Here is a 26379-nt window from a genome sequence, read left to right as displayed (position 1 = left end):
CAGTTATAGAAATATGACCCATGTTACCAGAGGTCTTGTTTCTAGTCTAAACGGTTAGAAATATGACCCATATTACCAGAGGTCTTGTTTCTAGTCTAAACAGTTATAGAAATATGACCCATGTTACCAGAGGTCTTGTTTCTAGTCTAAACAGTTATAGAAATATGACCCATGTTACCAGAGGTCTTGTTTCTAGTCTAAACGGTTATAGAAATATGACCTATATTACCAGAGGTCTTGTTTCTAGTCTAAACGGTTATAGAAATATGACCCATATTACCAGAGGTCTTGTTTCTAGTCTAAACAGTTAGAAATATGACCCATGTTACCAGAGGTCTTGTTTCTAGTCTAAACAGTTATAGAAATATGACCCATGTTACCAGAGGTCTTGTTTCTAGTCTAAACAGTTATAGAAATATGACCCATATTACCAGAGGTCTTGTTTCTAGTCTAAACAGTTATAGAAATATGACCCATATTACCAGAGGTCTTGTTTCTAGTCTAAACAGTTAGAAATATGACCCATATTACCAGAGGTCTTGTTTCTAGTCTAAACAGTTAGAAATATGACCCATATTACCAGAGGTCTTGTTTCTAGTCTAAACAGTTAGAAATATGACCCATGTTACCAGAGGTCTTGTTTCTAGTCTAAACAGTTATAGAAATATGACCCATATTACCAGAGGTCTTGTTTCTAGTCTAAACAGTTAGAAATATGACCCATGTTACCAGAGGTCTTGTTTCTAGTCTAAACAGTTATAGAAATATGACCCATGTTACCAGAGGTCTTGTTTCTAGTCTAAACGGTTATAGAAATATGACCTATATTACCAGAGGTCTTGTTTCTAGTCTAAACGGTTATAGAAATATGACCCATATTACCAGAGGTCTTGTTTCTAGTCTAAACAGTTAGAAATATGACCCATGTTACCAGAGGTCTTGTTTCTAGTCTAAACAGTTATAGAAATATGACCCATGTTACCAGAGGTCTTGTTTCTAGTCTAAACAGTTATAGAAATATGACCCATATTACCAGAGGTCTTGTTTCTAGTCTAAACAGTTATAGAAATATGACCCATATTACCAGAGGTCTTGTTTCTAGTCTAAACAGTTAGAAATATGACCCATATTACCAGAGGTCTTGTTTCTAGTCTAAACAGTTAGAAATATGACCCATATTACCAGAGGTCTTGTTTCTAGTCTAAACAGTTAGAAATATGACCCATGTTACCAGAGGTCTTGTTTCTAGTCTAAACAGTTATAGAAATATGACCCATATTACCAGAGGTCTTGTTTCTAGTCTAAACAGTTAGAAATATGACCCATGTTACCAGAGGTCTTGTTTCTAGTCTAAACAGTTAGAAATATGACCCATGTTACCAGAGGTCTTGTTTCTAGTCTAAACGGTTATAGAAATATGACCCATATTACCAGAGGTCTTGTTTCTAGTCTAAACAGTTAGAAATATGACCCATGTTACCAGAGGTCTTGTTTCTAGTCTAAACGGTTAGAAATATGACCCATATTACCAGAGGTCTTGTTTCTAGTCTAAACAGTTATAGAAATATGACCCATGTTACCAGAGGTCTTGTTTCTAGCATAAACAGTTATAGAAATATGACCCATTTTACCAGAGGTCTTGTTTCTAGTCTAAACGGTTATAGAAATATGACCCATATTACCAGAGGTCTTGTTTCTAGTCTAAACGGTTATAGAAATATGACCCATGTTACCAGAGGTCTTGTTTCTAGTCTAAACAGTTATAGAAATATGACCCATGTTACCAGAGGTCTTGTTTCTAGTCTAAACAGTTAGAAATATGACCCATATTACCAGAGGTCTTGTTTCTAGTCTAAACAGTTAGAAATATGACCCATATTACCAGAGGTCTTGTTTCTAGTCTAAACAGTTAGAAATATGACCCATATTACCAGAGGTCTTGTTTCTAGTCTAAACAGTTAGAAATATGACCCATGTTACCAGAGGTCTTGTTTCTAGTCTAAACAGTTAGAAATATGACCCATGTTACCAGAGGTCTTGTTTCTAGTCTAAACAGTTATAGAAATATGACCCATGTTACCAGAGGTCTTGTTTCTAGTCTAAACAGTTAGAAATATGACCCATGTTACCAGAGGTCTTGTTTCTAGTCTAAACAGTTATAGAAATATGACCCATGTTACCAGAGGTCTTGTTTCTAGTCTAACGGTTATAGAAATATGACCCATATTACCAGAGGTCTTGTTTCTAGTCTAAACAGTTAGAAATATGACCCATGTTACCAGAGGTCTTGTTTCTAGTCTAAACGGTTATAGAAATATGACCCATATTACCAGAGGTCTTGTTTCTAGTCTAAACAGTTAGAAATATGACCCATGTTACCAGAGGTCTTGTTTCTAGTCTAAACAGTTATAGAAATATGACCCATGTTACCAGAGGTCTTGTTTCTAGTCTAAACAGTTATAGAAATATGACCCATGTTACCAGAGGTCTTGTTTCTAGTCTAAACAGTTATAGAAATATGACCCATATTACCAGAGGTCTTGTTTCTAGTCTAAACAGTTAGAAATATGACCCATGTTACCAGAGGTCTTGTTTCTAGTCTAAACAGTTATAGAAATATGACCCATGTTACCAGAGGTCTTGTTTCTAGTCTAAACAGTTATAGAAATATGACCCATGTTACCAGAGGTCTTGTTTCTAGTCTAAACAGTTAGAAATATGACCCATATTACCAGAGGTCTTGTTTCTAGTCTAAACAGTTATAGAAATATGACCCATGTTACCAGAGGTCTTGTTTCTAGTCTAAACAGTTATAGAAATATGACCCATATTACCAGAGGTCTTGTTTCTAGTCTAAACAGTTATAGAAATATGACCCATATTACCAGAGGTCTTGTTTCTAGTCTAAACAGTTATAGAAATATGACCCATGTTACCAGAGGTCTTGTTTCTAGTCTAAACGGTTATAGAAATATGACCCATGTTACCAGAGGTCTTGTTTCTAGTCTAAACAGTTATAGAAATATGACCCATGTTACCAGAGGTCTTGTTTCTAGTCTAAACAGTTAGAAATATGACCCATGTTACCAGAGGTCTTGTTTCTAGTCTAAACAGTTAGAAATATGACCCATATTACCAGAGGTCTTGTTTCTAGTCTAAACAGTTATAGAAATATGACCCATGTTACCAGAGGTCTTGTTTCTAGTCTAAACAGTTATAGAAATATGACCCATGTTCCAGAGGTCTTGTTTCTAGCATAAACAGTTATAGAAATATGACCCATTTTACCAGAGGTCTTGTTTCTAGTCTAAACGGTTATAGAAATATGACCCATATTACCAGAGGTCTTGTTTCTAGTCTAAACGGTTATAGAAATATGACCCATGTTACCAGAGGTCTTGTTTCTAGTCTAAACAGTTATAGAAATATGACCCATGTTACCAGAGGTCTTGTTTCTAGTCTAAACAGTTAGAAATATGACCCATATTACCAGAGGTCTTGTTTCTAGTCTAAACAGTTAGAAATATGACCCATATTACCAGAGGTCTTGTTTCTAGTCTAAACAGTTAGAAATATGACCCATGTTACCAGAGGTCTTGTTTCTAGTCTAAACAGTTAGAAATATGACCCATGTTACCAGAGGTCTTGTTTCTAGTCTAAACAGTTATAGAAATATGACCCATGTTACCAGAGGTCTTGTTTCTAGTCTAAACAGTTAGAAATATGACCCATGTTACCAGAGGTCTTGTTTCTAGTCTAAACAGTTATAGAAATATGACCCATGTTACCAGAGGTCTTGTTTCTAGTCTAAACGGTTATAGAAATATGACCCATATTACCAGAGGTCTTGTTTCTAGTCTAAACAGTTAGAAATATGACCCATGTTACCAGAGGTCTTGTTTCTAGTCTAAACGGTTATAGAAATATGACCCATATTACCAGAGGTCTTGTTTCTAGTCTAAACAGTTAGAAATATGACCCATGTTACCAGAGGTCTTGTTTCTAGTCTAAACAGTTAGAAATATGACCCATGTTACCAGAGGTCTTGTTTCTAGTCTAAACAGTTATAGAAATATGACCCATGTTACCAGAGGTCTTGTTTCTAGTCTAAACAGTTATAGAAATATGACCCATATTACCAGAGGTCTTGTTTCTAGTCTAAACAGTTAGAAATATGACCCATATTACCAGAGGTCTTGTTTCTAGTCTAAACAGTTATAGAAATATGACCCATGTTACCAGAGGTCTTGTTTCTAGTCTAAACAGTTATAGAAATATGACCCATGTTACCAGAGGTCTTGTTTCTAGTCTAAACAGTTATAGAAATATGACCCATGTTACCAGAGGTCTTGTTTCTAGTCTAAACAGTTATAGAAATATGACCCATATTACCAGAGGTCTTGTTTCTAGTCTAAACAGTTAGAAATATGACCCATGTTACCAGAGGTCTTGTTTCTAGTCTAAACAGTTATAGAAATATGACCCATGTTACCAGAGGTCTTGTTTCTAGTCTAAACAGTTAGAAATATGACCCATATTACCAGAGGTCTTGTTTCTAGTCTAAACAGTTATAGAAATATGACCCATGTTACCAGAGGTCTTGTTTCTAGTCTAAACAGTTATAGAAATATGACCCATGTTACCAGAGGTCTTGTTTCTAGTCTAAACAGTTATAGAAATATGACCCATGTTACCAGAGGTCTTGTTTCTAGTCTAAACAGTTATAGAAATATGACCCATGTTACCAGAGGTCTTGTTTCTAGTCTAAACAGTTAGAAATATGACCCATGTTACCAGAGGTCTTGTTTCTAGTCTAAACAGTTATAGAAATATGACCCATGTTACCAGAGGTCTTGTTTCTAGTCTAAACAGTTAGAAATATGACCCATATTACCAGAGGTCTTGTTTCTAGTCTAAACAGTTAGAAATATGACCCATATTACCAGAGGTCTTGTTTCTAGTCTAAACAGTTATAGAAATATGACCCATGTTACCAGAGGTCTTGTTTCTAGTCTAAACAGTTATAGAAATATGACCCATATTACCAGAGGTCTTGTTTCTAGTCTAAACAGTTATAGAAATATGACCCATGTTACCAGACATGCCTTCTCTTCTTTTTTCATTGGGATTTGCATTTTAGATAATTTCACAATCCATGTCACGGGCTGTTTTAAACTAGTCCCGGGCCACTAATTATTGGTTTGATAACAAACAAGGTAGTTCAGTCATGTTACCTAGCTAGCTAACAACCTAGTAAATGACAGTAGGTCTAGGCAAATTTGATTGGCACAGAAAGAAAAAGGGTCTGCTACTCAAGAGCTGTGATTCACATAGGCGTGATTCACATAGATTCACATAGGCGTGATTCACATAGGCGTGATTCACATAGGCGTGATTCACATAGGCGTGATTCACATAGGCCTAATGGAAGCATAAAGTATATAAAAAAAATATTATAACTTTTGGTGCTGCTTAAATTGTCTTTGGTGCCTAACGTTTTAAAAGTTGGGAGCAGTGTGTGTTTATGGGAGAGTGGTGTGTGTGTGTGTGTGTGTGTGTGTGTGTGTGTGTGTGTGTGTGTGTGTGTGTGTGTGTGTGTGTGTGTGTGTGTGTGTGTGTGTGTGTGGGTGTGTGTGGTGTGTGTGTGTGTGTGTGTGTGTGTTTCAGAGAAGGAGACCACGGGAGTGTGTGGCCTTTGCCAATATGAGCAAATCAGCCATTCTATACAGTATTTTATTATACACTGAACAGTGTGAAGTTAAATTCAATGTGTTGTATTGAGTAGAAGTGTGAATTTCAGTGACAGATTTTTGCTTAGCAGAGCATTTAGAAAACGTGAACAAGCGCCCGGCGGGACAGGGTGAACAGGACGCTAGGCATTACTTGGTATCGCGGTACTACTTGGTATCGCGGTACTACTTGGTATCGCGATACTTGGCCTGGTATCGTTAGTAAAAATGTTGGTATCGTTACAACACTTGTCCTAACAAGAGTTTCTGAATTGTTTTTTCTTTCAGCCCAGAGCAGAGGTTCTCAGAGCATATCAAGGATGAGAGGAACACGGATTTCCAGAAGAAGTTTATCCTGAAGAGAGACGACGCCAGTATGGACAAGGACGATAATCAGGTCATTAGTCCCCTTTTTTTTATTTATTCTTCACTGTTGCTTTTTATTACTTAAATACTTAACAGTTAATTACACTTAAGTCTAATAATAAAATACTTAACAGTTCTGATTCACAGATTCTTCATACATGTTATTTGTAGCTGTTTTGTACCGTTGTAGGTCTTTGTAGAACACGAGGATACGATATATGAGAAGGCTGAATATAATTAATCCTGTTGACGATTATCTGAGTATATACATTTCTCGCACAATATTTTAATTTACACGTATTCTTCCTGAGAAGATGCTCTGAATAGTATTCATAGTGAATAGTGAGTACCACTTCTGTCCAATGATGTTTACTGATCACACCCCTTCTTCCTCTTGTCCAATCGCAGATCCGCGTGCCGCTGTCGGACGGGCGGCGCAGCAAATCAATAGAGGAGAGGGAGGAGGAGTATCAGAGAGTACGAGACCGGATCTTTTCCAGAGAAGTAAGTGGTGGAGGATAGGAGATGCTCTTAGGCACAGATCTAGGATCAGTTTACCCTCACCAAATCGTGACATTAAGCATCGTAGGGGGTAACGCGTATCTGTTCAAGTTCAGCAGATCTGGCTCCCGAGTGGCTCAGTGGTCAAAAGTACTGCATCTCAGTGCTAGAGGCGTCGCTACAGACACCCTGGTTCGATCCCGGGCTGTATCACAACCGGCTGTGATCGGGAGTCCCATAGGGCGGCGCACAATTTGGCCCAGCGTCTTCCGGTTTAGGGGAGGGTTTGGCCGGGGTAGGCTTTTCCGGGGTAGGCGGCCGGGGTGCCTGGCCGGGGTAGGCCGTCATTGTAAATAAGAATTTGTTTTTAACTGACTTGCCTAGTTAAATAAAGGTTAAATAAAATGTCAAATTAAAAAAAAAGTCTAAGGGCAACTCTGGTCTGGCTCAACAGTGAGGATGGGGATGGACAGTTGTACTTGTCTCCCACTGTCTGTTCTATTAACCACTGTTTTAACCAGAAGTTCATTTTAATAACGTAATGGTGGAATAGGGTAAGAAGGCAGAGTAAATAAGTTATGTCCATATTCTTGGAGGTCACGAGTGAACCTTGGTTAACTTTGGATAAAAACAATATGTTCTCAATAACCTACTTGGTCAAATGAAAGCTATTAAATAAACATAGTTCTGGGATCAACAAGCTCCAGCTTGTTAATTTACAGATGTCTCTTTCCCTTTTCAGTCCTCTCAAAATGGATACATCAATGACAACAGGTAAGCTCACAGTAACGCCCAGTAACAGTATGCATTACAGTGGAGAGAGAGTTTAATGTGTGTACTTCTGAAGGGACCCTAGAGTATGGGGTTAGTCCCCAGCCAGTATAGTCCCTTAGGTGTGTAGGAGAGGCAGTCGGGGCAGCCTGGTCACAGCAAAGCCCCCTAACCCTGTTCCAAACCCCCTGGCACGATAAAATTAGACCACCATATTATATTGAAGTGTTTTTGAAGAGATTTAATCATTCTGGCAACAGGTAAGTTTGAAGCACCAAGGTTTGGGTTTGCTAAATTTGAATGTTGGGATGAACTGATAATAGTTTTCCACATGTAGTCCAAAGCACAACAAAAGTACATCTTTCAACCCCTCTCCCTTTCTGATAGAGATGAATGATTATTAAACCTGATGTGTTTGAGAGACAAAAATAAGTGGGGAAATTTTGTTCCCTGTTTTTTTTTTACTGTCAATATTTCTGCTCTGTGTGCATGATCTTTTCTGGGCTGGGGGTTGGATACAGAGCAACACTGTTAAAACTGGTCCCAAATCGCTCACTATCCCTCCACTTGGCCCTTTCTCCCTCAGTGTTGGAATGTCTGAAGGTCTGGACAGGTTTAAACAGTGATTGTGATAAAACTTTCACCATATTACTTCCATCTTACAGATCTACAGAACATTGAAGGGTAAGGGCCAATGGGAGGGGTAGGGAATGAATTGGGAATGGCTGTTCCAAAACCTACCTTGACCCCCTCTTCTATACCCACCCAGTAACCCCCGCTCTCCCTTCTGTCCCTCCACTGTCCCCCAACAGACTTTCCCCTGAAGGCTACTCCTCTACCTCTCAAAAGAGGAGGCAGATCTTTAGGTACTGACACATCCGTGTGACTCTAGCAGTCTGTGATTGTGTTGCCATGCCGTTCTACCCTCTGTCTAGTTGTGATTTGATATGACTGACTGATTGGGTGTGTCCGGAATGGCACCGTTTCCCTACTTAGTGCGTTTAGGGGGTTTGGTTGCCATTTCAAACCTAACCACTGAATGTTGGTGTTGTTGCTTGGCGTGGGTTGCCTCAGAGCAACACCTATGGCATGGCTGCTTTGGGGGGTTTTCTGGGACTGGGTACTACTTATTATCCGTCCGTCATCATTGATACATCTTTATATAATACTGTGCTGCTACATCCTCCATGATCTCTGTTTCTGTTGATTTGGTTTTCTAACCCCTCTTCATCTTTGCTCTACTACTTGTACAGTAGTTGTCTCTACTACTGTCTGTGGTGTCCTGAGGATAGATCTACTACTACTGTCTGTGGTGTCCTGAGGATAATCTACTACTACTGTCTGTGGTGTCCTGAGGATAGATCTACTACTACTACTGTCTGTAGTGTCCTGAGGATAGATCTACTACTACTGTCTGTGGTGTCCTGAGGATAGATCTACTACTACTGTCTGTGGTGTCCTGAGGATAGATCTACTACTACTGTCTGTGGTGTCCTGAGGATAGATCTACTACTACTGTCTGTGGTGTCCTGAGGATAGATCTACTACTACTCTCTGTGGTGTCCTGAGGATAGATCTACTACTACTGTCTGGTATCCTGAGTATAGATCTACTACTACTGTCTGGTATCCTGAGTATAGATCTACTACTGTCTGTGGTGTCCTGAGGATAGATCTACTACTACTACTGTCTGTGGTGTCCTGAGGATAGATCTACTACTACTCTCTGTGGTGTCCTGAGGATAGATCTACTACTAATGTCTGTGGTGTCCTGAGGATAGATCTACTACTACTGTCTGTGGTATCCTGAGGATAGATCTACTACTACTGTCTGGTATCCTGAGGATAGATCTACTACTACTGTCTGGTGTCCTGAGGATAGATCTACTACTACTACTGTCTGTGGTGTCCTGAGGATAGATCTACTACTACTACTGTCTGTGGTGTCCTGAGGATAGATCTACTACTACTACTGTCTGTGGTGTCCTGAGGATAGATCTACTACTACTGTCTGTGGTGTCCTGAGGATAGATCTACTACTACTGTCTGTGGTATCCTGAGGGTAGATCTACTACTACTGTCTGTGGTGTCCTGAGGATAGATCTACTACTACTGTCTGTGGTGTCCTGAGGATAGATCTACTACTACTGTCTGTGGTGTCCTGAGGATAGATCTACTACTACTGTCTGTGGTGTCCTGAGGATAGATCTACTACTACTCTCTGTGGTGTCCTGAGGATAGATCTACTACTACTGTCTGGTATCCTGAGTATAGATCTACTACTACTGTCTGGTATCCTGAGTATAGATCTACTACTGTCTGTGGTGTCCTGAGGATAGATCTACTACTACTACTGTCTGTGGTGTCCTGAGGATAGATCTACTACTACTGTCTGTGGTGTCCTGAGGATAGATCTACTACTAATGTCTGTGGTGTCCTGAGGATAGATCTACTACTACTGTCTGTGGTATCCTGAGGATAGATCTACTACTACTGTCTGGTATCCTGAGGATAGATCTACTACTACTGTCTGGTGTCCTGAGGATAGATCTACTACTACTACTGTCTGTGGTGTCCTGAGGATAGATCTACTACTACTACTGTCTGTGGTGTCCTGAGGATAGATCTACTACTACTCGTCTGTGGTGTCCTGAGGATAGATCTACTACTACTACTACTGTCTGTGGTGTCCTGAGGATAGATCTACTACTACTACTGTCTGTGGTGTCCTGAGGATAGATCTACTACTGTCTGTGGTGTCCTGAGGATAGATCTACTACTACTACTGTCTGTGGTGTCCTGAGGATAGATCTACTACTACTGTCTGTGGTATCCTGAGGATAGATCTACTACTACTGTCTGTGGTGTCCTGAGGATAGATCTACTACTACTGTCTGTGGTGTCCTGAGGATAGAGCTACTACTACTGTCTGTGGTGTCCTGAGGATAGATCTACTACTACTGTCTGTGGTGTCCTGAGGATAGAGCTACTACTACTACTGTCTGTGGTGTCCTGAGGATAGAGCTACTACTACTACTGTCTGTGGTGTCCTGAGGATAGATCTACTACTACTGTCTGTGGTGTCCTGAGGATAGATCTACTACTACTGTCTGTGGTATCCTGAGGGTAGATCTACTACTACTGTCTGTGGTATCCTGAGGGTAGATCTACTACTACTATCTGTGGTATCCTGAGGGTAGATCTACTACTACTGTCTGGTGTCCTGAGTGTAGATCTACTACTACTGTCTGGTATCCTGAGTATAGATCTACTACTGTCTGTGGTGTCCTGAGGATAGATCTACTACTACTACTGTCTGTGGTGTCCTGAGGATAGATCTACTACTACTGTCTGTGGTGTCCTGAGGATAGATCTACTACTAATGTCTGTGGTGTCCTGAGGATAGATCTACTACTACTGTCTGTGGTATCCTGAGGATAGATCTACTACTACTGTCTGTGGTATCCTGAGGATAGATCTACTACTACTGTCTGGTGTCCTGAGGATAGATCTACTACTACTACTGTCTGTGGTGTCCTGAGGATAGATCTACTACTACTACTGTCTGTGGTGTCCTGAGGATAGATCTACTACTACTACTGTCTGTGGTGTCCTGAGGATAGATCTACTACTACTACTACTGTCTGTGGTGTCCTGAGGATAGATCTACTACTACTACTACTGTCTGTGGTGTCCTGAGGATAGATCTACTACTACTACTGTCTGTGGTGTCCTGAGGATAGATCTACTACTACTGTCTGTGGTGTCCTGAGGATAGATCTACTACTACTGTCTGTGGTGTCCTGAGGATAGATCTACTACTACTACTGTCTGTGGTGTCCTGAGGATAGATCTACTACTACTGTCTGTGGTGTCCTGAGGATAGATCTACTACTACTACTACTGTCTGTGGTGTCCTGAGGATAGATCTACTACTACTACTACTGTCTGTGGTGTCCTGAGGATAGATCTACTACTACTACTGTCTGTGGTGTCCTGAGGATAGATCTACTACTACTGTCTGTGGTGTCCTGAGGATAGATCTACTACTACTACTACTGTCTGTGGTGTCCTGAGGATAGATCTACTACTACTACTGTCTGTGGTGTCCTGAGGATAGATCTACTACTACTACTGTCTGTGGTGTCCTGAGGATAGATCTACTACTACTGTCTGTGGTGTCCTGAGGATAGATCTACTACTACTGTCTGTGGTATCCTGAGGATAGAGCTACTACTACTACTGTCTGTGGTGTCCTGAGGATAGATCTACTACTACTACTGTCTGTGGTGTCCTGAGGATAGATCTACTACTACTACTGTCTGTGGTGTCCTGAGGATAGATCTACTACTACTGTCTGTGGTATCCTGAGGGTAGATCTACTACTACTGTCTGTGGTATCCTGAGGGTAGATCTACTACTACTGTCTGTGGTATCCTGAGGGTAGATCTACTACTACTGTCTGGTGTCCTGAGGGTAGATCTACTACTACTGTCTGTGGTGTCCTGAGGGTAGATCTACTACTACTGTCTGTGGTGTCCTGAGGATAGATCTACTACTACTGTCTGTGGTGTCCTGAGGATAGATCTACTACTACTGTCTGTGGTATCCTGAGGATAGATCTACTACTACTACTGTCTGTGGTGTCCTGAGGATAGAGCTACTACTACTACTGTCTGTGGTGTCCTGAGGATAGATCTACTACTACTACTGTCTGTGGTGTCCTGAGGATAGATCTACTACTACTGTCTGTGGTGTCCTGAGGATAGATCTACTACTACTGTCTGTGGTGTCCTGAGGATAGATCTACTACTACTGTCTGTGGTGTCCTGAGGGTAGATCTACTACTACTGTCTGTGGTGTCCTGAGGGTAGATCTACTACTACTGTCTGTGGTATCCTGAGGGTAGATCTACTACTACTGTCTGTGGTATCCTGAGGGTAGATCTACTACTACTGTCTGGTGTCCTGAGGGTAGATCTACTACTACTGTCTGTGGTGTCCTGAGGGTAGATCTACTACTACTGTCTGTGGTGTCCTGAGGATAGATCTACTACTACTGTCTGTGGTATCCTGAGGATAGATCTACTACTACTGTCTGTGGTGTCCTGAGGATAGATCTACTACTACTGTCTGTCCTAAAGAGAGATGCAGTAACACTACTATCACATTATAATTTCATTACCACGGTGAATTATTGTAATGTGTGTTTGTCTCAATTAATCCCATAAGGGACGGGTTGCCAATTGGCATTTTGACTCAAAAATAAAATGTAATTCATTCACCTTCAGATCTCTCTCTTTGTGTTGGTTGTGATCAGTGATTCTCTTTGTACTGCAGCTGTGACACATACAAACTGAAATGTCTTTAGCCGAATGACCTCAGTAATTTTGAAAAGAGGGATTTGGGGTTGTTTTTCAGTTCCAATAGTTACATTTTAGGCATTTAGCAGACGCTCTTATCCAGAACGACATACAGTAGTGAATGCATACATTTCATACATTTTTTTCCTTCTCCGTACTGGTCCCCCGTGGGAATCGAACCCACAACCCTGGCGTTGCAAACACCATGCTCTACCAACTGAGCCACACGAGTTCAACAGACTAGCTATTGCATAATGATGTCTCACTGAAGTGAGACTACTGTCCCTTTTGCGCTTGTGTTGTCTTGTTCAATGTTGACTAAGTGCAAATCCTACATTGTGTGTGGAGATGATGATGATGATGATGATGATGATGATTCATAGGTAATTCAGTATTCTCCTATACTCCTCTGACAATGTTTACCATGTCATATATACAGTAGAAACATATAGTTGTTATTTACATAATAGTCTATTGAACATTATTGTATTTTGTGGGGGGAAATGCTAATGAAATTTAAAGTGCAACATTTTTTAGGGAAAATTATTGTGACAGAACATCTCCCCCTGTGTTGGATGGAGAGAGTGTTGTGTTTGAAACAGGAGAGGGAAAGAATGTCGTGATTTAAAAGTAGGATCTCTCTCTCGCTCATCTTTGTCTGCACAGTGTGAGTGAGCTACCACCCTGCCTTTTCTTTCCTTAAAATAGGCGGTGGAAGCTGGGAGACAGGGAGGCGGGAGAGATGAATAGGAAGAAGGTAGGGAGAGAGGGGGAGAGGGGCAGGAAGAGAAAAAATGAGAGACTGGGAGGGAAAGACGCAGGGAGAACGCTTAAAATAGCTCATCCATTAATTACTGTTTCTCTGAAATATTTATCATCAAGTGCCGTCTTCAAACGGATTTACAGCACCAATCATTTCTACCTTTTTGTCTCCTTATATCTGATATTATAAGGAGATTCCCTGGCCTGTTTTGGTTATTTTTCAATCTTCTGTCCTAGGCTACCTCAGTCATTTCTCTGAATATCTAGAACAGACACGTTTAGCTGACTTGTGTATCTTGTCTTTAAGTGATATAGCTTGTCATTAGGGCCTGGTTATTCCCATCAAATAGGTAACCAGGGTATTCTGCAGTCAGAGCACCCAACTGTAATTCACTTGAGTTGTATTTTCCCTTGTTTAGTCAGAATTTTAGGTGGTAAGTCTGTCACCACATTAGCCTCCCAAACCTGCATTTGTCAGACTTTTTGTTCAGTGCAATGCCATATCATCCATATTTGATGACGTTAGAACAAATGAAAAGTAGGATATACAGTGAGGGGAAAAAAGTATTTGATCCCCTGCTGATTTTGTACGTTTGCCCACTGACAAAGAAATGATCAGTCTATAATTTTAATGGTAGGTTTATTTGAACAGTGAGAGACAGAATAACAACAAAAAAAATCCAGAAAAACGCATGTCAAAAATTTTATAAATTGATTTGCATTTTAATGAGGGAAATAAGTATTTGACCCCTCTGCAAAACATGACTTAGTACTTGGTGGCAAAACCCTTGTTGGCAATCACAGAGGTCAGACGATTCTTGTAGTTGGCCACCAGGTTTGCACACATCTCAGGAGGGATTTTGTCCCACTCCTCTTTGCAGATCTTCTCCAAGTCATTAAGGTTTCGAGGCTGACGTTTGGCAACTCGAACCTTCAGCTTCCTCCACAGATTTTCTATGGGATTAAGGTCTGGAGACTGGCTAGGCCACTCCAGGACCTTAATGTGCTTCTTCTTGAGCCACTCCTTTGTTGCCTTGGCCGTGTGTTTTGGGTCATTGTCATGCTGGAATACCCTTCCACGACCCATTTTCAATGCCCTGGCTGATGGAAGGAGGTTCTCACCCAAGATTTGACGGTACATGGCCCCGTCCATCATCCCTTTGATGCGGTGAAGTTGTCCTGTCCCCTTAGCAGAAAAACACCCCCAAAGCATAATGTTTCCACCTCCATGTTTGATGGTGGGGATGGTGTTCTTGGGGTCATTGGCAGCATTCCTCCTCCTCCAAACACGGCGAGTTGAGTTGATGCCAAAGAGCTCCATTTTGGTCTCATCTGACCACAACACTTTCACCCAGTTGTCCTCTGAATCATTCAGATGTTCATTGGCAAACTTCAGACGGGCATTTATGTGTGCTTTCTTGAGCAGGGGGCCCTTGCGTACGCTGCAGGATTTCAGTCCTTGACGGCGTAGTGTGTTACCAATTGTTTTCTTGGTGACTATGGTCCCAGCTGCTTTGAGATCATTGACAAGATCCTCCCGTGTAGTTCTGGGCTGATTCCTCACCGTTCTCATGATCATTGCAACTCCACGAGGTGAGATCTTGCATGGAGCCCCAGGCCGAGGGAGATTGACAGTTCTTTTGTGTTTCTTCCATTTGCGAATAATCGCACCAACTGTTGTCACCTTCTCACCAAGCTGCTTGGCGATGGTCTTGTAGCCCATTCCAGCCTTGTGTAGGTCTACTCTCTTGTCCCTGACATCCTTGGAGAGCTCTTTGGTCTTGGCCATGGTGGAGAGTTTGGAATCTGATTGATTGCTTCTGTGGACATGTGTCTTTTATACAGGTAACAAACTGAGATCAGGAGCACTCCCTTTAGGAGTGTGCTCCTAATCTCAGCTCGTTACCTGAAAAAAGACACCTGGGAAACGGTAATCTTTCTGATTGAGAGGGGTCAAATACTTATTTCCCTCATTAAAATGCAAATCAATTTATAACATTTCTGACATGCGTTTTTCTGGATATTTTTGTTGTTATTCTGTCTCTCCCTGTTAAAATAAACCTACCATTAAAATTATAGACTGATCATTTCTTTGTCAGTGGGCAAACGTACAAAATCAGCAGGGTATCAAATACTTTCCCCCCCCCCCACTGTACATAGGAGCATCGTTAAATCTCCGAGCTGTTTCCAAAACCCTCGTTATTAACGTTGCACATGAAAACGCTCTACGCCTGCCTCGTAGAACAGATAAATGCGTTGTCCAATGTTTTTTGTTGTTTTTGCCCTCCAGTGTGACTTTGTACACAGATGATCTCCGTTAAACATAGAATCACATGGTTTATCTGTCTCTGTGACTACAAATCCAAAGTTGACAATGTCTTCAATAGACAAATACTTCCCTCATTAAAATGCAAATTAATTTATAACATTTATTCTGGATTTTTTTTTGTGACTCCATAGTGACGGTATGGGGGGGGTGTGTAACTCCATAGTGACGGTATGAGGGGGGGGATGTGTGTAACTCCATAGTGACGGTATGAGGGGGGGGGGGGATGTGTGTAACTCCATAGTGACGGTATGAGGGGGGGGGGTGTGTAACTCCATAGTGACGGTATGAGGGGGGGGGGGGATGTGTGTAACTCCATAGTGACGGTATGAGGGGGGGGGGGATGTGTGTGACTCCATAGTGACGGTATGAGGGGGGATGTGTGTGACTCCATAGTGACGGTATGAGGGGGGATGTGTGTAACTCCATAGTGACAGTATGAGGGGGGATGTGTGTGACTCCATAGTGACGGTATGAGGGGGGGATGTGACTCCATAGTGACGGTATGAGGGGGGGGGGGGATGTGACTCAATAGTGACGGTATGAGGGGGGGGGGATGTGTGTGACTCCATAGTGACAGTATGAGGGGGGATGTGTGTGACTCCATAGTGACGGTATGAGGGGGGGGATGTGTGTAACTCCATAGTGACGGTATGAGGGGGGGGGGGGATGTGTGTAACTCCATAGTGACAGTATGAGGGGGGATGTGTGTGACTCCATAGTGACGGTATGAGGGGGGGGGGGATGTGTGTGACTCCATAGTGACGGTATGAGGGGGGGGATGTGTAACTCCATAGTGACGGTATGAGGGGGGGGGATGTGTGACTCCATAGTGACGGTATGAGGGGGATGTGTGTAACTCCATAGTGACGGTATGAGGGGGGGGGGGGGGATGTGTAACTCCATAGTGACGGTATGAGGGGGGGGGATGTGTGTAACTCCATAGTGACGGTATGAGGGGGGGATGTGTGTAACTCCATAGTGACGGTATGAGGGGGGGGGATGTGTGTAACTCCATAGTGACGGAATGAGGGGGGATGTGTGTAACTCCATAGTGACGGAATGAGGGGGGATGTGTGTAACTCCATAGTGACGGTATGAGGGGGGATGTGTGTAACTCCATAGTAACGGTATGAGGGGTGGATGTGTGTAACTCCATAGTGACGGTATGAGGGGGGGGGGATGTGTGTAACTCCATAGTGACGGTATGAGGGGGGGGATGTGTGTAACTCCATAGTGACGGTATGAGGGGGGGGGGGGGGTGTGTGTAACTCCATAGTGACGGTATGAGGGGGGATGTGTGTAACTCCATAGTGACGGTATGAGGGGGGGGGGGATGTGTAACTCCATAGTGACGGTATGAGGGGGGATGTGTGACTCCATAGTGACGGTATGAGGGGGGGATGTGTGTGAACTCCATAGTGACGTGGTATGAGGGGGGGGGGATGTGTAACTCCATAGTGACGGTATGAGGGGGGATGGATGTGTAACTCCATAGTGACGGTATGAGGGGGGGGGGGGATGTGTGTAACTCCATAGTGACGGTATGAGGGGGGGATGTGTGTAACTCCATAGTGACGGTATGAGGGGGGGGGGGATGTGTGTACTCCATAGTGACGGTATGAGGGGGGGGATGTGTAACTCCATAGTGACGGTATGAGGGGGGATGTGTGTAACTCCATAGTGACGGTTATGAGGGGGGGGGGGGGATGTGTGTAACTCCATAGTGACGGTATGAGGGGGGGATGTGTGTAACTCCATAGTGACGGTATGAGGGGGGGGGGATGTGTGTAACTCCATAGTGACGGAATGAGGGGGGATGTGTAACTCCATAGTGACGGTATGAGGGGGGGGGTGTGTGTAACTCCATAGTGACGGTATGAGGGGGGGGGGGATGTGTGTGACTCCATAGTGACGGTATGAGGGGGGATGTGTGTGACTCCATAGTGACGGTATGAGGGGGGATGTGTGTAACTCCATAGTGACGGTATGGGGGGGGGGGGGATGTGTGTGACTCCATAGTGACGGTATGGGGGGGGGGGGGATGTGTGTGACTCCATAGTGACGGTATGAGGGGGGATGTGTGACTCCATAGTGACGGTATGAGGGGGGGGATGTGTGTAACTCCATAGTGACGGTATGAGGGGGGATGTGTGTGACTCCATAGTGACGGTATGAGGGGGGGATGTGTGACTCCATAGTGACGGTATGAGGGGGGGGGGGATGTGACTCCATAGTGACGGTATGAGGGGGGGGGGGATGTGTGTGACTCCATAGTGACGGTATGAGGGGGGATGTGTGTGACTCCATAGTGACGGTATGAGGGGGGGGATGTGTGTAACTCCATAGTGACGGTATGAGGGGGGATGTGTGACTCCATAGTGACGGTATGAGGGGGGATGTGTGACTCCATAGTGACGGTATGAGGGGGGGGGGGGATGTGTGTAACTCCATAGTGACGGTATGAGGGGGGGGTGTGACTCCATAGTGACGGTATGAGGGGGGATGTGTGTAACTCCATAGTGACGGTATGAGGGGGGGATGTGTGTAACTCCATAGTGACAGTATGAGGGGGGATGTGTGTAACTCCATAGTGACGGTATGAGGGGGGGATGTGTGTGACTCCATAGTGACGGTATGAGGGGGGATGTGTGTGACTCCATAGTGACGGTATGAGGGGGGGATGTGTGTAACTCCATAGTGACGGTATGAGGGGGGATGTGTGTAACTCCATAGTGACGGTATGAGGGGGGGGGGGGGGATGTGTAACTCCATAGTGACGGTATGAGGGGGGGGGGGGATGTGTGTAACTCCATAGTGACGGTATGAGGGGGGATGTGTGTAACTCCATAGTGACGGTATGAGGGGGGATGTGTGTAACTCCATAGTGACGGTATGAGGGGGGGGGGATGTGTGTGACTCCATAGTGACGGTATGAGGGGAGATGTGTGTAACTCCATAGTGACGGAATGAGGGGGGGGGGGATGTGTAACTCCATAGTGACGGTATGAGGGGGGGGATGTGTGTAACTCCATAGTAACGGTATGAGGGGGGGGGGGATGTGTGTAACTCCATAGTGACGGTATGAGGGGGGGGGGGATGTGTGTAACTCCATAGTGACGGTATGAGGGGGGATGTGTGTAACTCCATAGTGACAGTATGAGGGGGGGGGGATGTGTAACTCCATAGTGACGGTATGAGGGGGGGATGTGTGTAACTCCATAGTGACGGTATGAGGGGGGATGTGTGACTCCATAGTGACGGTATGAGGGGGGATGTGTGTAACTCCATAGTGACGGTATGAGGGGGGGATGTGTGTAACTCCATAGTGACGGTATGAGGGGGGGGGGATGTGTGTAACTCCATAGTGACGGTATGAGGGGGGATGTGTGTAACTCCATAGTGACGGTATGAGGGGGGATGTGTAACTCCATAGTGACGGTATGAGGGGGGATGTGTGTAACTCCATAGTGACGGTATGAGGGGGGATGTGTGTAACTCCATAGTGACGGTATGAGGGGGATGTGTGTAACTCCATAGTGACGGTATGAGGGGGGATGTGTGTAACTCCATAGTGACGGTATGAGGGGGGATGTGTGTAACTCCATAGTGACGGTATGAGGGGGGGGGGATGTGTGTAACTCCATAGTGACGGTATGAGGGGGGATGTGTGTAACTCCATAGTGACGGTATGAGGGGGGATGTGTAACTCCATAGTGACGGTATGAGGGGGGATGTGTAACTCCATAGTGACGGTATGAGGGGGGGATGTGTGTAACTCCATAGTGACGGTATGAGGGGGGATGTGTGTAACTCCATAGTGACGGTATGAGGGGGGATGTGTGTAACTCCATAGTGACGGTATGAGGGGGGATGTGTGTAACTCCATAGTGACGGTATGAGGGGGATGTGTGTAACTCCATAGTGACGGTATGAGGGGGGATGTGTGTAACTCCATAGTGACGGTATGAGGGGGGATGTGTGTAACTCCATAGTGACGGTATGAGGGGGGATGTGTGTAACTCCATAGTGACGGTATGAGGGGGGATGTGTGTAACTCCATAGTGACGGTATGAGGGGGGGGGGGATGTGTGTAACTCCATAGTGACAGTATGAGGGGGGATGTGTGTAACTCCATAGTGACGGTATGAGGGGGATGTGTGTAACTCCATAGTGACGGTATGAGGGGGGATGTGTGTAACTCCATAGTGACGGTATGAGGGGGGATGTGTGTAACTCCATAGTGACGGTATGAGGGGGGATGTGTGTAACTCCATAGTGACGGTATGAGGGGGGGGGGGGGGTGTGACTCCATAGTGACAGTATGAGGGGGGATGTGTGTAACTCCATAGTGACGGTATGAGGGGGGATGTGTGTAACTCCATAGTGACGGTATGAGGGGGGGGGGGGGGGGGGGGGGGGTGTGACTCCATAGTGACAGTATGAGGGGGGATGTGTGTGACTCCATAGTGATGGTATGAGGGGGGATGTGTGTAACTCCATAGTGACGGTATGAGGGGGGATGTGTGACTCCATAGTGACGGTATGAGGGGGGATGTGTAACTCCATAGTGACGGTATGAGGGGGGGGGGATGTGTGTGACTCCATAGTGACGGTATGAGGGGGGGGGGATGTGTGTGACTCCATAGTGACGGTATGAGGGGGGATGTGTAACTCCATAGTGACGGTATGAGGGGGGGATGTGTGTAACTCCATAGTGACGGTATGAGGGGGGGGGGGGATGTGTGTGACTCCATAGTGACGGTATGAGGGGGGGGGGGATGTGTGTGACTCCATAGTGACGGTATGAGGGGGGGGGGGGATGTGTGTGACTCCATAGTGACGGTATGAGGGGGGGGGGGGATGTGTGTGACTCCATAGTGACGGTATGAGGGGGGATGTGTAACTCCATAGTGACGGTATGAGGGGGGGGGGGATGTGTGTAACTCCATAGTGACGGTATGAGGGGGGATGTGTGTAACTCCATAGTGACGGTATGAGGGGGGATGTGTGTAACTCCATAGTGACGGTATGAGGGGGGGATGTGTGTGACTCCATAGTGACGGTATGAGGGGGGGGGGATGTGTGTGACTCCATAGTGACGGTATGAGGGGGGGATGTGTGTGACTCCATAGTGACGGTATGAGGGGGGGGGATGTGTGTAACTCCATAGTGACGGTATGAGGGGGGATGTGTGTGACTCCATAGTGACGGTATGAGGGGGGGGGGGGATGTGTGTGACTCCATAGTGACGGTATGAGGGGGGGGGGGATGTGTGTGACTCCATAGTGACGGTATGAGGGGGGGGGGGATGTGTGTGACTCCATAGTGACGGTATGAGGGGGGATGTGTAACTCCATAGTGACGGTATGAGGGGGGGGGGGATGTGTGTAACTCCATAGTGACGGTATGAGGGGGGATGTGTGTAACTCCATAGTGACGGTATGAGGGGGGATGTGTGTAACTCCATAGTGACGGTATGAGGGGGGGATGTGTGTGACTCCATAGTGACGGTATGAGGGGGGGGGGGGTGTGTGACTCCATAGTGACGGTATGAGGGGGGATGTGTGTAACTCCATAGTGACGGTATGAGGGGGGGGGGGATGTGTAACTCCATAGTGACGGTATGAGGGGGGGATGTGTGTAACTCCATAGTGACGGTATGAGGGGGGGATGTGTGTAACTCCATAGTGACGGTATGAGGGGGGGATGTGTGTGACTCCATAGTGACGGTATGAGGGGGGGGGGGGGTGTGTGACTCCATAGTGACGGTATGAGGGGGGGGGATGTGTGTAACTCCATAGTGACGGTATGAGGGGGGATGTGTAACTCCATAGTGACGGTATGAGGGGGGGGGGGGATGTGTAACTCCATAGTGACGGTATGAGGGGGGGGGATGTGTAACTCCATAGTGACGGTATGAGGGGGGGGGGGGGGATGTGTGTAACTCCATAGTGACGGTATGAGGGGGGGATGTGTGACTCCATAGTGACGGTATGAGGGGGGATGTGTGTGACTCCATAGTGACGGTATGAGGGGGGATGTGTAACTCCATAGTGACGGAATGAGGGGGGGGGGGGGATGTGTAACTCCATAGTGACGGTATGAGGGGGGGATGTGACTCCATAGTGACGTTATGAGGGGGGGGGGATGTGTGTAACTCCATAGTAACGGTATGAGGGGGGGATGTGTGTAACTCCATAGTGACGGTATGAGGGGGGGGATGTGTGTAACTCCATAGTGACGGTATGAGGGGGGGGATGTGTGTAACTCCATAGTGACGGTATGAGGGGGGATGTGTGTAACTCCATAGTGACGGTATGAGGGGGGGATGTGTGTAACTCCATAGTGACGGTATGAGGGGAGATGTGTGTGACTCCATAGTGACGGTATGAGGGGGGGATGTGTGTAACTCCATAGTGACAGTATGAGGGGGGATGTGTGTAACTCCATAGTGAATAGGGAATGTGTATGTGTGTGTACTCTGTAGTGCGTGCCTCATTGCATTCTGACCAGACCACTCACTTGGATATTGATTTTTGTCCTCCCACACCAGATGCTATCGGACATGCAGTTTGAAATATCAACATAAACTCTGAACCAAATATATTCCTTTTGGGGACAGGTCAAAAAGCATGAAACATTTATGGCAGTTTAGCTTGCTAGCTTGCTGTTGCTAGCTAATATGTCCTATTTAGCTAGCTTCTGTTGCTAGCTAATATGTCCTATTTAGCTAGCTTCTGTTGCTAGCTAATATGTCCTATTTAGCTAGCTTCTGTTGCTTGCTAATTTGTCCTGGAATATCAACATTGAGTTGTTATTTTACCTGAAATGCACAAGGTCCTCTACTCTGACAATGAATCCACAGATAAAATGGTAAACCGAGTTTGTTTTTCTAGTAACCTTTCCTCCTTCAGGCTGCTTCTTCTTCTGACTTTATATGGCGGTTGGCAACCAACTTTAAGGTGCATTACCACCACCAGCTGGACTGTAGTGTGGACCTCAGTTCATCTATCAATCACCCACGTTGGTATATGCTTCTAAAAACCAATGAGGAGATGGGAGAGGCGGGACTTGCAGCGCATCAAGCGTCACAAATAGAACCAAGTTCTATTTTAGAGCCTGGCAATGCAGATGCTCGTCGACCTGCGCGACCTGTGTGGTTGCTATGATCTGAATAACATTTATTTTGCTGTGCGCGCGGTGCGGTTAGCATGTTACTCCTGGTGTCCATTGTAACAGAAAACCTCTACAGCTGTGTTATTTCCAGAATGGACCTGTTGTTGCCTTGTCACTCAGTCAGGATCTGTACTTTATTCAATGTACTCCTGTCTTCTTTTTCACCTTGGTGTTGATTGGATGAAACATCAGCGGTCTGCATGTGTGTTTCTCTGTGATGTGGGTGGGAGTTTGGTGAATGTCCTGTACACTACAGGGGTTTGGTTGATTTATTTACCAGTCAGTCAACTTCTTTTGCCCTATGTTCTCCCCACATGTCAAAGTGTTGTTCTTAACCTGATCACCCTCTGTCTCCACCTCTCTGTTCCTCTCGCTCTCTGTCTGTCTCTATCTCTCTCTCTGTCTCCACCTCTCTGTTCCTCTCGCTCTCTGTCTCGTCTCTCTCTCTCTCTCTCTCTCTCTGTCTCCACTCTCTCTGTTCCTCTCGCTCTCTCTCTCTCTCTCTCTCTCTATCTCTCTGTCTCTCTCTCTCTCTCTCTCTCTCTCTCTCTCTCTCTCTCTCTCTGTCTCCACCTCTCTGTTCTCTCTCTCTCTCTCTCTCTCTCTCTCTCTCTCTCTCTCTCTCTCTCTCTCTCTCTCTCTCTTTGTCTCTTTCTCTCTCTCTCTGTCTCCACCTCTCTGTTCCTCTCTCTATCTCTCTCTCTCTTTGTCTCTTTCTCTCTCTGTCTCCACCTCTGTTCCTCTCTCTCTCTCTCCCTAACACCCTTCCCCTGTTTCCCTCCCTCTCCCCTCCTCCCCTGCACAGGGGGAACCTTGAGAGCTCCAGCCGTGCGTCCAGCAGCCGTCAGAGCAGCACTGACAGTGATATGAAGTGCCTGGAGCCAAGACCCTGGAGCAGCACGGACTCCGATAGTTCAAACAGGACCCTGCGGCCCCCGGTCACCAAGGCATCCAGCTTCTCTGGCATCTCCATTCTGACCAGAGGAGATAGTCTGGGCAGCAACAAGAGCTCTCAGGGTAGCTGCAGGGGCTCACGCACCGGTATGTACCAGACAGACATCCCAATGGGGATTGTATAATGAAAAATGCCTCCTGTAGTTGGAAATTAAAATGTTATGACAATTGTGCTCTGGGCAGTTCATTCTAGTACTTGAATTTCCCAATGTGAAAATACTGAATTCAATTGAAATGGCAACACACGGACGGACCTGTTGCAACCTAGAAGTGTTTAAGCCCTCTAGTGGCTTTAGAGGGTCAGATGGAAACAGAAGACAGTCCTTTTCAAGCCCCTGCATCTTTTTGAAAACAGATCAAAAGGGGAAAGAACCTGAAGAGAGTACAGACAAGAGTGCAGAAATGTTGAGGAACAAAACATACTGTTTCTGTGTTTGACTTTGTCTTGACTCTTGTGTTGTCTTGTTGTGTTATAGGACTCCCACTGGTGAGCCCAGACATGTGTCCCCAGCCCCCAGTCCCCCAGCCTGGCCCCTGCCCCTCCCAGGCCCAGCCCCCCAGACCGCCCTACTGCCTACCCCACAGCAACACACCATGGGCAACTATAACCATAACCACATGACGTCTCTCTCTCTCCCTCCATGTCTCTCTCTCTCCCTCCATGTCTCTCTCCTCTCCCTCCATGTCTCTCTCCCTCTCCCTCCATGTCTCTCTCCCTCTCCCTCCATGTTCTCTCTCTCTCTCTCTCTCCCTCCATGTCTCTCTCTCTCTCTCCTCCATGTCTCTCTCTCTCTCTGTCTCTCTCTCTCCCTCCATGTCTCTCTCTCTCTCTCCCTCCATGTCTCTCTCTCTCTCTCCCTCCATGTCTCTCTCTCTCTCTCTCCCTCCATGTCTCTCTCTCTCTCTCCCTCCATGTCTCTCTCTCTCTCTCTCCCTCCATGTCTCTCTCTCTCCCTCCATGTCTCTCTCTCTCTCTCTCTCTCTCTCTCTCTCTCTCACTCTCTCTCTCTCTCTCTCTCTCTGTCTCTCTCTCTCTCTCTCCCTCCATGCTCTCTCTCTCTCTCTCTCCCTCCATGTCTCTCTCTCTCTCTCTCTCTCCCTCCATGTCTCTCTCTCTCTCTCTCTCTCTCTCTCTCTCTCTCTCTCTCTCTCCCTCCATGTCTCTCTCTCTCTCTCCCTCCATGTCTCTCTCTCTCTCCTCTCTCTCTCCCTCCATGTCTCTCTCTCTCTCTCTCTCTCTCCCTCCATGTCTCTCTCTCTCTCTCCCTCCATGTCTCTCTCTCTCTCTCTCTCTCTCTCTCTCTCTCTCTCTCTCTCTCTCTCTCTCTCTCTCTCTCTCTCTCTCTCTCTCTCTCTCTCTCTCTCTCTCCATGTCTCTCTCTCTCTCTCCCTCCATGTCTCTCTCTCTCTCTCTCCCTCCATGTCTCTCTCCTCTCTCCCTCCATGTCTCTCTCTCTCTCTCTCCCTCCATGTCTCTCTCTCTCTCTCCCTCCATGTCTCTCTCTCTCTCTCCCTCCTCTCTCTCTCTCTCTCTCCCTCCATGTCTCTCTCTCTCTCTCTCTCTCTCTCTCTCTCTCTCTCTCTCTCCCTCCATGTCTCTCTCTCTCTCTCTCTCTCTCTCTCCATGTCTCTCTCTCTCTCTCTCTCCCTCCATGTCTCTCTCTCTCTCTCCCTCCATGTCTCTCTCTCTCTCTCTCTCTCTCTCCCTCTCTCTCTCTCTCTCTCTCTCTCTCCCTCCATGTCTCTCTCTCTCTCTCCCTCCATGTCTCTCTCTCTCTCTCCCTCCATGTCTCTCTCTCTCTCTCTCCCTCCATGTCTCTCTCTCTCTCTCTCTCTCTCTCTCTCTCCTCCATGTCTCTCTCTCTCTCTCTCCCTCCATGTCTCTCTCTCTCTCTCCCTCCATGTCTCTCTCTCTCTCTCTCTCTCCCTCCATGCTCTCTCTCTCTCTCTCTCCCTCCATGTCTCTCTCTCTCTCTCTCCCTCCATGTCTCTCTCTCTCTCTCTCTCCATGTCTCTCTCTCTCTCTCTCTCCCTCCATGTCTCTCTCTCTCTCTCTCTCTCTCATGTCTCTCTCTCTCTCTCTCTCCCTCCATGTCTCTCTCTCTCTCTCTCTCTCTCTCATGCTCTCTCTCTCTCTCTCTCCATGTCTCTCTCTCTCTCTCTCCCTCCATGTCTCTCTCTCTCTCTCCCTCCATGTCTCTCTCTCCCTCCATGTCTCTCTCTCTCTCTCTCTCTCTCCCTCCATGTCTCTCTCTCTCTCCATGTCTCTCTCTCTCCCTCCATGCTCTCTCTCTCTCCCTCTCTCCCTCCATGTCTCTCCTCTCTCTCCCTCCATGTCTCTCTCTCTCTCTCTCCCTCCATGTCTCCTCTCCCTCCATCTCTCTCTCATCCCTCCCTCCATCCGTCTCTCCTTCCACTCTCCCTCCATCC

The 26379-nt window shown here is 45.7% G+C and overlaps 1 protein-coding gene across 1 annotated transcript in view; it reads left to right on the top strand.

Annotated features, from left to right (window-relative positions):
* Positions 1–26379, top strand: part of LOC106566126 (R3H domain-containing protein 2) — a 95956-nt gene that overhangs the window by 44393 nt on the left and 25184 nt on the right. Inside the window, exons 9-14 of the mRNA XM_082959574.1 lie at positions 6018–6126; positions 6504–6599; positions 7339–7370; positions 8180–8233; positions 23801–24036; positions 24426–24569. Coding sequence (XP_082815700.1) covers positions 6018–6126; positions 6504–6599; positions 7339–7370; positions 8180–8233; positions 23801–24036; positions 24426–24569 — 671 coding nt within the window. The remainder of the gene's footprint in view (positions 1–6017; positions 6127–6503; positions 6600–7338; positions 7371–8179; positions 8234–23800; positions 24037–24425; positions 24570–26379) is intronic.

The sequence above is a fragment of the Salmo salar genome, chromosome 12 (genome assembly GCF_965601325.2).
Source record: "Salmo salar chromosome 12, fSalSal1, whole genome shotgun sequence".
Lineage (NCBI taxonomy): Eukaryota > Metazoa > Chordata > Actinopteri > Salmoniformes > Salmonidae > Salmo > Salmo salar.
Note: the sequence above shows the minus strand (reverse complement) of the source record. Positions and strands in the feature narration are given on the sequence as shown.